The sequence below is a fragment of the Polypterus senegalus genome, chromosome 5 (genome assembly GCF_016835505.1).
Source record: "Polypterus senegalus isolate Bchr_013 chromosome 5, ASM1683550v1, whole genome shotgun sequence".
Lineage (NCBI taxonomy): Eukaryota > Metazoa > Chordata > Cladistia > Polypteriformes > Polypteridae > Polypterus > Polypterus senegalus.
This window is the reverse complement of record NC_053158.1, coordinates 63,746,022-63,759,667: the sequence shown is the minus strand read 5'-3', so window position 1 is coordinate 63,759,667 and position 13,646 is coordinate 63,746,022. Positions and strand designations below refer to the sequence as shown.

At 36.4% G+C, this 13,646-nt stretch overlaps 1 protein-coding gene across 5 annotated transcripts in view; it reads left to right on the top strand.

Annotated features, from left to right (window-relative positions):
• Positions 1–13,646, top strand: part of impact (impact RWD domain protein) — a 417,506-nt gene that overhangs the window by 182,244 nt on the left and 221,616 nt on the right. For 4 of the 5 annotated variants that reach the window (XM_039754714.1, XM_039754713.1, XM_039754710.1 and 1 more), the window contains one exon: positions 12,490–12,612. In XM_039754714.1, the coding sequence (XP_039610648.1) occupies positions 12,490–12,612 (123 nt within the window). The remainder of the gene's footprint in view (positions 1–12,489; positions 12,613–13,646) is intronic. The other variant, XM_039754711.1, reaches the window with a different exon arrangement.

The following is a 13,646-nucleotide window of genomic DNA, read 5'->3' as shown; positions in this document are numbered from 1 at the left end:
TCTATCTAAAAACCAAATACTGCAGTAGTTAGTAAATATCTGCATGATATGATTTCTTTGTAACAGCTATCTGAAAGACAGGCTCCACATTTCTCAGTGCAGCATACTTTTTTGATTTAAATTCCAAGTCAATCTGTGACAAAGGCAAGGATGCCTTCTTAATGGTGGGAGTTACTTGTTGTTTTTACGTTACCTATGAAATAATTGATAATAATTTTACCCTTTGTATTAATTGTTGTTTGTCGCTTAGCTTATAATCTGTTTCTTTTCACCCAGCACTACCCTGAGTGTTGCTCTTAAACCATAAATGGTTAAGGCTTACTCAGGCCACAGTATTGTCTGATCTCACTAAGAAAATATCTCCTAATAGAATTACAGTATATAGACTGAAGCATGTGAAAATAGTTTTAATGAATTAAATTAAATATTCTACATTTTTAACCCATTTTGGTGAGTCCAGATTTTGATTAAGCGCTTAACGTTCAAGCAGATGGTTCCACTGTTGAAATAGGAGCTGTTCTATTACAAGGAGATCCTGTGGACCTAAGACCAGTAGTTTACATTAACCATAAATTATTTCCAAGAGAAGTCAACTATTCAGGAGTGAAAAAAGAATGCTTAGCTACTAAATGGGTTTTTGACTCTTACTGGGCAGAGAGTTTATTTTGGAAATGAACAATGAAGCACTAGCCACAATAGCACAATACCAGCTCAAGAATAAGTGATTGTAATATGGTTTTGCAGTCATATTATGTGGTGAAATGTTGTGTTATGACTCAGCCTTTCTTTCTTATTGTCCTTCTGAAAAGAATCAGTCAAAGAGGTTGAAAATTAGTGAGGGGCAATGTGATGAAGGCAAAGATGTGTATCATCATTGGTCCTTAATGTGATGGTGAAATTTCTGCACTTTTATTATTTGTATATTTTGAGTTTAAGTGACATTGGAAACTGTTACTATTAATTTCGCCCTTTGTGTTAATGGCTGATGTTAATGCCACTTAGTTTACAGTATGTTTGCCTTCATCCTCCATTATACACTGACCTTTGCTGTTATGCCATAAAATAAAGCTTAACCTTCAAGCAGGAAATGAGGCAGTGAACTTAACTTTAAGTGGTCTTCCCGATTTAGAGTGTGTGCTGTACAAGACATGGAGTTAAATAAGCCAGGAACATACAGTATATGAATTTAGAAGGGGGGGAAGTCAATCACTTGTGTTGATATTTTATAATTATATTTTTTAACCCATAAATAGGTTTAGGGAACATAAAGAAGGGTAACTTAATTTTTTCATTCATTTTTAATATTTCTAAGTGCTTTCTGTGTTTTACTATTGTCAGTTCATACTTTGCTAAATGGGATGTCTCAGGGTGGGACATGTAACTATTCAGGTACATAAAACTGTTGGTTTTGACAAATGTTTTGTCTTCACCTGTGAAGACTGATATGTAAGTGAGACTTTTTGTACAGTTTGCTTCCTTGGAGCGCAGTATAAATAATGTGCCCACTGTATACTTGTAAAAATGAAAGTGTATAATAGCAGACAAGATGTTCCATGCTTTGCAGAACTGGGGCCTCATGTATAAAAGTTGCCTACACTCAGAAATATACATAAACCATTAGAATGCCGTGGAAATTAGATTAAAGTTACAGAAAGTTTCAACCATCCTTAAGTCCCACACAAAGGCTCTTTAGGTGTTGGCATTTTAGTGACTCCAGGTAGCAGGGCAAAAAGTGAGCACGAAATCTTATTTCCTGACATATTTCAGTGATGCATCAGTCACATTCTAACGTCCATCCATCCATCCATTCATCCGTCCATCCATCCATCCATCCACTTTCATAAACCAGTTACTCTAAACCTGTCGCAGAACAGGGATTGTGTGTTTTCTTTGTGTAGGTCTTTGTGGGCTTCAATTCAACACACCACTCCAAGAGGATGATCTAAAAGAATTTAACTGTTTCTGCCATATCATTTCACTGGAAAAAAATCACTGTGATTGATTAAAAGCATGAATTTTTAATTAACAGCTATTCATAATTTGATGGTTTGAGGTGAAAGCTCCCAATATGCATACAGATGGTTAACTGTGTCTACACTGTACTCACAGTTGTTCATTTTACTTTTGTTCTGGTAAAAAATATAGTGCTTCTAATAGATTTTCTAATTGGATTTTACTTACATAATATGCAACCTAAATTAATTTTATTAACCACTAACAGATAATAAAAGAAAGAATTTCATGATGCATTATGGTGTTGAACTTTATTTTTTTAAGTCTGGAAAACAGCTCTAACTAGAGAAATGCTGAGATTTTATAGGAGAAATACTTAAAATTGCTTAAGATATTTATTGCTTGCATTTCAGAAGTAGTTTAGAGAATGTATTTGAATTATGAGATCATAATACTTCTAGCTGTCTTGATTTGTAAAAGTATTAAGGGATTACAAAAAGGATTAGGTATGTACATTAAGCTGCTGAATACATTCATATGTTAAAGAAACTCCGAACAATTGAACAGGATCATTAGTTGTCTGAAGTCAAATATAAATGCACAATAACCTAATCCATGTAAAGTCATGAAAATTAGTTTTTAGTAAAAACTTTTATTACAGTTCAGAGGATTTTCAAATTTGAATCAAATGTTTTGTGAAGGAAACTGTTACAATCAGTTTCTTTATTTTATCAAGGACCATTAACAAAATACATCATCACAAGTCACTTTACAGAACAAAGACTTCATTACATGATGCACCAAGATGAGCTGAGAAGTGTCCCTATTCATCATCTTTCAACAGATGGTAAAATTTAAAGGTGCTTAATAAATCAAACTGCTATATTAAACAGATTTAAAATTACACGCATGGCAAAAAATGAATAGGACAAAGTAATAGTGCATTATAACTTTATACATTTAACAAAGCACATAGATAGCATTCTGAGTTAGTGAAGCATACAGTTGGCTTCATGTTATCACAATAAATGGAACAGCTAGTGGTTGAAAAACTAGAAAAGAGAAGTGAGTCTTCGATGCAAAATTAAACATCAACACAAACATGGCCTAATAAGCTGAACTAGAAAGAAGAATAACATTCAATGGAAAACCTAATTGATGTGTTTGCCATAAATTGCATAAAAGGAAGTCTGGAATAGTAAGAAACAATAAAGTGAACTACTTTATAGCCCTGCAACAAGCAGACAGATTGTGTCAGTATTTGTCAACCATAATTACAAGCATGAGTGTTTTAACACATTTTGTAAGTTTTCAGACCAAACAGTTTCAAGAAAGATCAGCAGAATTATATAGCTTGCTATAGTACTCATTTAAAGTAAATTATTTAATACATTTTTGAATGGATTCAAATTAACAGTTTTCTTTTCATTTTGGTCTAAGTAATGTTTGTTGATGAAAATATAGCATTCTGGTTTTTGTTATACAAGAATTAGGAAGCAAAGAAATGTGTTAACTCTCATTGGTCATTTCTTATATAACTCTCATTGGTCATTTCTTATCACTTGATCACTTGGATTATAGAATATCTACAGTACCCCAACTGTGTGCTTCCACCAAATACACTTCATTTAATTCTGGTGAAAAATCCCATGTGTAGTACCCATAAAATGGTCAGCATTTGAAAATCAATTAATTCAGTGTAGGTACATTAGACAATGAGAGTACTTCTCATACCTCATTGTGTCTCCAAACCCCAGAATAAGCTAGTAATTAACCTATAATATCAAAAAAATTGTTCTGAATAAGTAAATATTAAGTAAACATGAACAAATGTAGAACTCAAAAGACTTAAATAAAGAGAAAGAAAGCAGCACTCTGCTGCCTCTCTTGGCCTACTTTCACAGGTATCAAGGCCCTGTGTAAAAGGTGGGGTTGGTGGCTCATTCACTTGCCCAATCAAATGTACCAAATCCCAACATTCTCATTCACGTTCTGTCCTTTCTGTTGTGGCAGTAGGGGGCGCTAGTGCTCCCTTGAACCCTCAGGTACAACTCCAGACACCAGGTAAAAGTCCAAGACTTTTTATTTTTTTCCACAGTGCACCAAGCACCTTCCACACTATTCATAAATCACTATTAATCACTAAATAAACACAATATTATAATTTTCTCTCCTCTCTTTTCTCTCAAAAACACTAACCACTCCTCCTTGCCCAGACACTTTGCTCCTCTCCCTCCCAGCACAGCTCAGTGTCTGGACTGAGGCATCGTCTTTTTATAGCCCCTAACCCGGAGGTGTTCCTGTCCAATCAGACCACAGTTCCTTTTCCCTTCCGGGTCAGGGCAAACAGTCCTGTTCTTCACCCCGGGAGCACGTCGTTCCTTCCTGTCACATGGCCGTGACGTACTCCCGGGTCATAAGGCACAAAAGAGCCCATAAGCCCCCCCACAGCGACTCCTGGTGGCCCGCAAGGTATCCAGTAGGGCTGTGTAAAAACGCTACATAGTCCATAAGGTCCTGCTGGAACTTGGGGCATGATCCTGCTGTCGGGAGAGCTCCTCCTGGCGGCCTGGGGGTGAGGGCCGGAGCACGAAGCCAGCAGTCCTCCACAATGTCTTAATACTTAAACCAGGGGTGCCCAATGCGTCGATTGTCAAAGTAGTGCAGGTAGATCATGTTGCATTCAAAAAAAATTTGTTTTTAAACGTTATTCTATCATATATCTTCCCTATGGCATTTGCTACTTGAATGACATATAGGGCAGCCAGTCTGAGATCTCTTTTCTCCTAACTCACTGGTCATCCCGCATGCACAATCAAACGTGTGAGCTACTGCAAAACTCCAGCTGTGATCTAGTTTATATCTACTAAAGAAGGGATTTAAAAAAAATTGTTTGGGGAGGGTATGACTGGATGTGGAATTGGAAGAGGATTGTTTTCTCACAATGTCACAATTGAAGTGCGTTTGTCTGATCTGTCAATCTATCATTGGTATTCCAAAGAAGGAAAATGTGGAAAGGCACTTTCGAACTGTTCATAAAAACTACAAAACTGACGTCCTTCCAAAAAGCGATCTGAGAAAGACAAAGGAGAGGGAACTAAACTCGCAGTTAATCAGACAGCCATCATTTTTCACTCGGCTGAATTCAAAAGCTCCTTGACTGCATTAATCGACTTATTTATGCGAGGTAGCCTTTTCCCACATGACGATTATTAAATCCAAATACTGTAGTGACCTTAAATGTATTTAATTGTTATTGTGCCATAAAGGTTATTCAGTTATGCAAGGTAAGACAACATACATTTTATGTATAAAGTATACTCAGTATATATATAAAGTAGCTCGCAAGTTGAAAAAGTGTGGGCACCCCTGACCTAAACCATCTTCCTCCCTCCATTAAAGAACTTGTCTTTCATCTCCTCTTGAGCCCAACTTAAGATATTTAGCCCATTGGCTTAAGGCAGCATTAAACAACGTACCGGTAAGATCTCATGAACAGAAGTTTTAGGAAACATAATTTTCCAAAGAAAGCAAGTAACTAATGTGTGAGAGGAAGCAGAGGAAACACAGCAGTATTGTTTTTTTTTGTCCAAATTTCAAATCAGAATTTGTTTGATTGACCTCTCATTAGAGATCAACATTAAAATACAGTGGAACCTCGGTTCACGAACGTCTTGGAACACGTATAAATCGGTTTACGACCAAAAAGTTTGCCAAACTTCTGCATCTGTTCATGACCACACTCAGTATACGAACAAGCCAGTTTCTCTTTCGGTTTGTGCACGCCGATGATTTCCACACGTGTTCAATCTCTCCCTGTGCATTCCCAGTGCAGCGAACGAGCGAGCGAGCGACACACGCACGCACACACACACACACACACACACACACGCAAGAGACACACACACACAGACACACGCACTTGAGACACGCACACAGACACACGCACTTGAGACACACACACAGACATGCGCTTAAGACACACACACAGACATGCGCTTGAGACACACGCGAGAGACACACACACAGACATGTGCGCGAACGAGAGACACACACACATGCGCGAACCAGCAGACGGATGGGAGCTCGAAGTGAACCCACATCATCACTATTGTGACTAACTTGTAACCGCTGACCCCTTACACAGACCGGCCACTACACTACCAAGACTATTCCTTGGATCACTTGAGGCTTTCTTGCTCTAGTAACAAGCCGTACTCCTTACAAGTTGTCTTACTTTTCCCGACACAATGAAATAACCAGAAAACAGTAACAGATGTATAAAATCAAACACGAATATATTGTAAATTGAAAAGACAAACAAACATTCAGTAATATATATGTGTGTGCACAAAATACCACTATTCCAAATGACTTTATTTACATTGAACTCTCCCTTGCCCCTAAACAATAAACAAAAATGTAACACAAATACAAACACGGATTAGGTAAAACAGAGTTTGAAATGTGGTGAAAAATGAGTCCAAAATAAGTATTTATACTGTCTGTAGTGTTATTGTGCTCCTTCCTGAAAACAGAACCATGAAAAGTCCTGGCAATGGCTGGTATGAATCCAAACCCCGGGGTTTCTCGGCTCTGGCTGTTGTGATGTTGGATCGGTTGTTGAAAAAGCAAGCAGTAGAATGATGCAATAAATGGCAGTGATGAGTTTGTAAATTATCTGGTAAATTGTCTCCTTTCTCCTCTTGTTTTCTCTCCTCTCTCTTTCTCCTCGCCTTTGCTCCTCTTTTATAAATACAGAATGTTCCAGATGTATCTGTTGAGTTTAACAGGTGATTTCCGTCTCTGGGCTGAGGTCTCTCTCCATTATCCTTCCCCTCTTCGCTTATGGGAACAACATTTACTGACGCACATATAACGGACAGTAAACAGGACAATAAAACGGAACACACTTAGCACAAACATAGAACATACAGTTATTATGTAGCCCTGCTACAAACTGTTTTTTGACCTTTTACCTAGTTGGTATTTTTGGGATATTTTGAGATATTCGTAACAATTAGTCATATCAGTTGAGAAAAACTGATGTAAAGATCTTTTTTCAGGCAAAAGCATAAAAAATATGCTAGGATGAGAACAGTTCCTAATAAAAAAGAAATTTAAGTTTGTTTTTCTCACAATACCATCAGTATCTGAGATGATACTAATTGCTACAAAAATACACACAGGCCTGATATACATTTCTGTAACATCTGAAGAACAAAAGCTTCAGAAAAATGTTGATAAATAGCTTGAATTAAGCAGGATAACAAAATTCATGAGAGATGGGTAGATTTCTCCACATTGTTAATAAAAAAAAATTGTTTGCACCATGGCATTCCATTAGACCAACCTTCCTTCTGTGGTGGCACATATTTTGTAACCAAAAGTATCCCAAGGCACACTACTATTGTACTAACCAAGAAAACATTAAATATCATAAACATGCTTAACTGTCAGAAGAGGCGGTACTACCAGTAAAGAAAGCCTCAGAGATTAGCATTCACAGACACAACACTTAGTGAGCACTTTGCTGCCATCTCCCAGCTTCTTTGTTCCTTTGCCCACCCCTCTCTGTCTCAGTGGCAACTTGTATGCCCACTATCCACTGGCCCTGTGAGACTCTCTGGCGACAAAACACCCAGTCAGATGGACTCTAGTAGACACATTCAAATTGCTTGAAGTGCTATAAGTGTTTTGTGTGCAACATACTGTAGCAATGGTGGAGCTGCTTTTATGCCATCTTCTCCAGGTAGTCTGGTCCTGCTCAGACAGGTCTCAACCACCCGAGTAGCTTGTCCCACTCAGGTTCAGACCAGGTGTGTTACACCATTATTTCCTTGGCACACCTGGGTAGCTCTCATGTTGCATCACTGTGCCACGGCACACTGGTTGAAAAACCCTGTATTAAACTACAAATACCTATCAAAACTGATTTACATGAAGTAAAATTCATTACATTCCATGATTCAAAATTTTACAAATCATTATTTATTAATTCAAGTAAATGTCACTATAAAAAAGAAATACTTCTTGTTTTTATTTAGCAGTAAAGCATCTGTGACTAGATAAAATTGCATATGAACTTCCCTTTGTTTTAATATTTATGTTGTGTATGTCTGACATTCATGTTATATAAAACTCTACAGTTATCTGTAAGGTTTGCTTACTAGTTATTAAACTTAAAAATTCTTGTGTCAGTATTTTCCATCATTCCCATTAATATGAATCCTGCATTTTACCACCTGTGAAGTAATAGTAATGAATCATCGTTGTGTCTGTCAAATTTCAATGCAAGAATTATCAAAGATCGTTTGTCGAAATTTGCACTTTGTAGTTCTGTCCTCATCTATCCCTTAAACTTTTGTGTTTTTTTTTTTTTTGTTTTATGTTCATCCTGACAATACATTTTGCATTTCATTAATTTTATCTTTATTTTCAGTTTTTCTGGGTTATTGAATCTGGTTTATTCCATTATCCATACATTTTGTTTTCAATTTAGAATATTAAACTTGTATGTAATGTTTATAGAATTACATGGAGTTTGAACTGTCTTTACAACACCGCTTTGCAGAGAAAGTCCTTTTCTGTTGACAAGTAGAACTTCATAAAACCACTCCTCTCCCAGTGAATCGATTTAGTTGAAATTTGGTACATTTCTTTCTATTATATAAAAAAATCCTGACGAGACGAGAGATTTCAGGAGATTTTTTCAAGTCCTGTGAGATGAGACTTTGGCTATGAGATTTTTTTTCAAGTCATGTCCTCCTCTCAACCATATTCAACCATGCACACAGTCCTATCACCTCTCATTTGTGTGAATGCTTTTGACAGACACAGTTCCTGCTCTCTCAGCTCTTATAAATTTCAACATTTTCCTCACAGTTCCTGCTCTCTCAGCTCTTATAGAAACATTTTTCATGTTTTAGTAATAATTGAAAAAAATGTAGACATGAAATGTGCAATGTGTGAAGCCAGAAATACAAATATGAAATAAACACTTTCATAAAAGGTACAAGTATAACAAAACAAGTGCACTTTTATTCAAGAATTTAACTGAAGATAAAAGAAAGCAGGTTACGGTAGGCGGTTGACAGGATAGCTTGCGTGGTGCAATGCGTTCACGCTAGCCCCGATCTGACACTGCTGTTAAAGACGCTCTATAACAGAGGTGAACTCAGATTAGAGAAAACAGAAGCCCTCTCCGCAAGAAACATTCACTCACATATAAGAACAACGCAGCTGTACCAGGCATGCTGTTTCTTTGAAGCACAAGTGATTGGCAGAATAACGCTGGACTTCGTCCTGTATTCAAACGGTGCCATCTTTCGCTTTTACACCTGGTGCAGCTGCGTTGTTCTTATTTGTGAGTGGATGTTTCTTGCAGCGAGGGCTTCTGTTCTCTTTCTCTGATCTGAGTTCACCTCTGTTATAGAGATGAAAACAGCCGTGTAGTAAATAACATTCGATCTGGCTTTTATGTAAGTAAAATAGTGAAAGGTCAAGCAAAATGACCCCATTTATTGGCTAACTAAAAAGATTACAATATGCAAGCTTTCGAGGCAACTCAGGCCCCTTCTTCAGGCAAGATGTAAGTAACATATAAATGTTAAATCTGTTGATAAACACCAAACAGCAAGCAGCCTGCTATCGCATCCCCCCACCCCGCACAGTTTTCTCAGCTCAAGTCTGTATACTTGCGTGTCAGTTGCTTAGAGTTGTATAGAGTGAGAAGTCAAGCAAAATGACACCTTTTATAAATGCTATATCGTTATTTGGAAAACTTGCATTTCATGTGTGTTCCGTGTCTACAATGATGTATGTAAACACATCATTAAAACAGAAACGTTTTTCATGTTTTGGTAATAATTAACAAAATGTAGACATGAAGTGTATAATGTGTGAAGCCTGAATTCCAAATATCAAAGAAACACTTTCACAAAAGGTACAAATATAGCAGAACGTGCGCATCTATTCAAGAATATAACTGCAGAAAAACAAACCGCTTTAGGCTGCGACATTGACACGCTTTTGCTACGAGCGCTTCGGTGAAGCAACGGTATCAGCTGCTGACTGTTAATCTAAACTTCACAGGTTCGATCCTGAACGAATCCAGTTTGAGAAGTTAGCATATACGTATGCTTACTATTTTAGAATAAAAACATACATCTGATCCCAGTTTATAACAGCCGGTGTAATTTATGATACTTGTAAAGGTTAGCTTTGTTTTTTTTTTATTCAGTTTTATTCTCTCAGCCACGTTCACGATCCCACCCCACCCCCTCGCATTTGACACTGCTGTTTTCACATTGACATGCTATAACAGAGGTAAACTCAAATCGATCTGGCTTTTATGTAAGTAACATATAATTGATAATGTTTTGGGCACATGCACCGTCCTTACATACACTGTCCTTTGTATGTAAGAGCCAGTCATGATTTGAGCTTACCTCTGTAATAGTGCGTCTATGTGACAACGGGGATGGGATCGTGAACGCAGCTGAGAGAATAAACAAAAAAAAGTATCATAAATTACACCAGCTGTTGGGGATTTAGAAGCCTATTTGCTTCCTCTAAACTGAACAGATTTGGTCAAAATCTGTGAAGATGCTTAGTTTACGTATATTTCCATTTTTTTTCTATACATTCCATACCTTGTCCAAAGTGCCTTGTGGCCGTGTGGAACCCAACTCTAATCAAAATTATAAATCATACTGCATCTTTGATAAACATTACTTAAGTACATCTTAGTAATCTGATCTTATTAATATGTACCCAGACTGTCACTTCATGGCTGAACTTCCAAGTTATGCATTTTTTTGGGGTTTTGGATTTGAGTAAAATGAGAGCTTTGTAAACCGTGATTGCAAAACACAAGAAGGCATGCATATTTTAAAGGGAGGATTTATTATGCATAAATGTTCTAGCTTGATGCATGATGGCAGGATCTTAGAGATATAGACTTAACATGCCAGTGATTGAGCAAACACTTAAGTGTTCTTGGGTTCTTTAAGTGTTAGTCACAACAAACTCGTAATATGTCAGGGGACTACCCAGTAATTGAAATGGTGACAAATACTACATTTGAAACAATGTCTAATAGCATTAACTGACATGAGTGCCTCAAAATGAAAACGTGTGTTTTTTTAACACAAATTATCTGTGGCCTTAAAATGTTACAATTTTTCCTCAGAATCTTGCCTTTTAGATTTTGACATAAACTAGAGCCCCAATGAAAGCAAAAAAAAAAGGTGTGCCTCAATAATGCCTCAAAAAGGCTTTGCTGGCCAAGCCAGTCCTCTTTTGCCTGCCAGAAAAAGGCATTTCTTCAATGGACTTAATTCCCACTCATCTGGCCCACCTCTGGTTTTACAGGCCTGAAAGCTATGTTAAATCCAAATATCTTAAAAGTTTTGGATATCTTAAAAGCCTCTCCAGAGGAAGGTAATTGTAAACCTCAGCTGGTGTAAAGATGGGGTAACAAAAAATCTTTATAAAAATAGATTTATATGAAAAATACAACAAAGGCTCCACAGAGCTAACAAGCAGTTGCCTAAAAGGCAATCTACAGTCCCAAAAAAACACAATGCAATAATAAGAATCTCAAGATAGCCTGCCTGTCTGCACAGCCTTTATAAGGTCTGGGGCGTTTCCTAAACAGAGACAGACTGGTGGCCCCGCCTCTTGGGGTTCCACCCAATTTAAAGAGTTAGTTCATAAACATAACAGAAAATACATTACAATAAAATACATAACAAGTCAGAAACAATAATAAAATACATAAATATTTTAGTAGGGAAATGCACTGTCCACTCTATTATTGTATTTATTATTCCACAAGGAGAAATATAATAGGTAAACGCACTTAAAATTCTAGATAAGTTTCACATGCTTATCAGATATGTTTTGAGTTAAACTTAATGTTTATATTTTTTTTTCTAAACTCAGTACGTATTGGAACAATGTTGAACCATTATGAAGAACATTTACTCACTTGATACATCAGTTCAAATATTTAAACATGTGTGATGATACTAGTAATTTGTCTTCTATTCATTATTTTCTATGCATACTAGTAGCTTTATATTTTTTACCCCAAATTTCTGCCTACCAGTTTTGCATGGTGTACATCAGTTTCATTATATTTGGTTGTCAGCAAAAAATGCCCTGAAAATGTGAAGGTTAGATAGCCATTTGCTTGTGTGGTGGTAAAACATACAAAATATTTCCATCACCTTTCAGGTTTATTTCTTGTAATGACAGTAATGACATCTATGTGATAGCACCACTGGAAACAATTTATGCATTCAGAGAGCATAAGACTGTGCACCAGAGAACTGTAGCGAGTAGCTGGAACTAATTATATATGGAATACATCAGTATTAACAGGATTTTCATGCTAATTAATAAGTATTTGTTTTATTTAATACTAATAGCCAGCTTTTGTAAACGCTAATGAAGATTTAATCCTGCTATCACATATAATTCTCTTTGTTAAAACTCAAGGCTAACAGATTTTACTATTATTATTATTAGCAGAGAATTTAGAACCCGACCAAAGGACAGCAGAGATTTCTGAAGATGCCGAAGAGGACATTGCTGATGGATTTCATGTTCTCGGACCAATACAGCCTTTAATTTTATCTGATGAGTTAGAAGGTAATGCAATTTATCAAAATGTTACATTACAAATTCTGTAGATTTATAATAAGTACACTATTATATATATTGTCTACAGTACACATGATGGTAGAAACCACAGTTTCCCAGTGCTGCTTTCAAAAGGTACGCAAAACTAATACAATATTTTACATACTAGGTGCAAGCTCAATGAATGTACTTTACTAAGAAGTAATGAAGTTAATAAAAGCTTTGAATGTAAACAGTGCTAATTTTAAAAGGCTGTTCAGTTTTCCTTCTTTGTTATTGTTCTCACCTTCCCTTCTTCCTGAATATTAATCTAAAATAGCGTACAGTAATGTAAATTAAAATTTTATTTGCTGTTTAAAGACATTTTAAGGTAAGTAAGTAACTTTGAAAGAGTCACTACGTTGTTCAGCTACTTCAGTTGCGTTCAGCTACTGTAAAGGTTACAATGTGCTAGTCACAAAAAACAATAAAGCATTCAGCCACACGTACTCAGAATATAATGTTTTATTTTGGTATTGTGTGTATTTAATTGTGCAACTAAAACAGTAAATTATATTAATGCCAGTTAATTCACAGCATGGCAAATGCAAAACACCAAACTAATATGATTTACAACAACAGTTTTTTTTACCCATTTTGTTTTTTGTGCCATAATGACTGTAAACTGCAAAAATTCTGTTTTGCTGTAAAACTAAAAGCAGATTTGTTTATTTTATAAGGGGACAATACTTCCTTTCAAATAAGCTTGCTTACTTTGTATCTGCCGTAATTGCAAGCTTACAAGCCCACACATAACAAAATAGAAGACGTGGGGGCAAATCATTGAAACATTAGGGAAAAATGTAACTTAGCATTTAATGCTGGTTAACTTTTTGAAAGAAACAGGAAGACAGCATGTCATCAGAGCATGTGTGTCTGAGTGAACAGTGAAAACAATTTCTTACCAGTCTGGATGAGAGGTTCACAGGCTGAACGGCATGATGATTTCCAACAAGATAGTGTTCAGATGCTTAACCATTGTGACAGGCAGACAGACAGCAGAT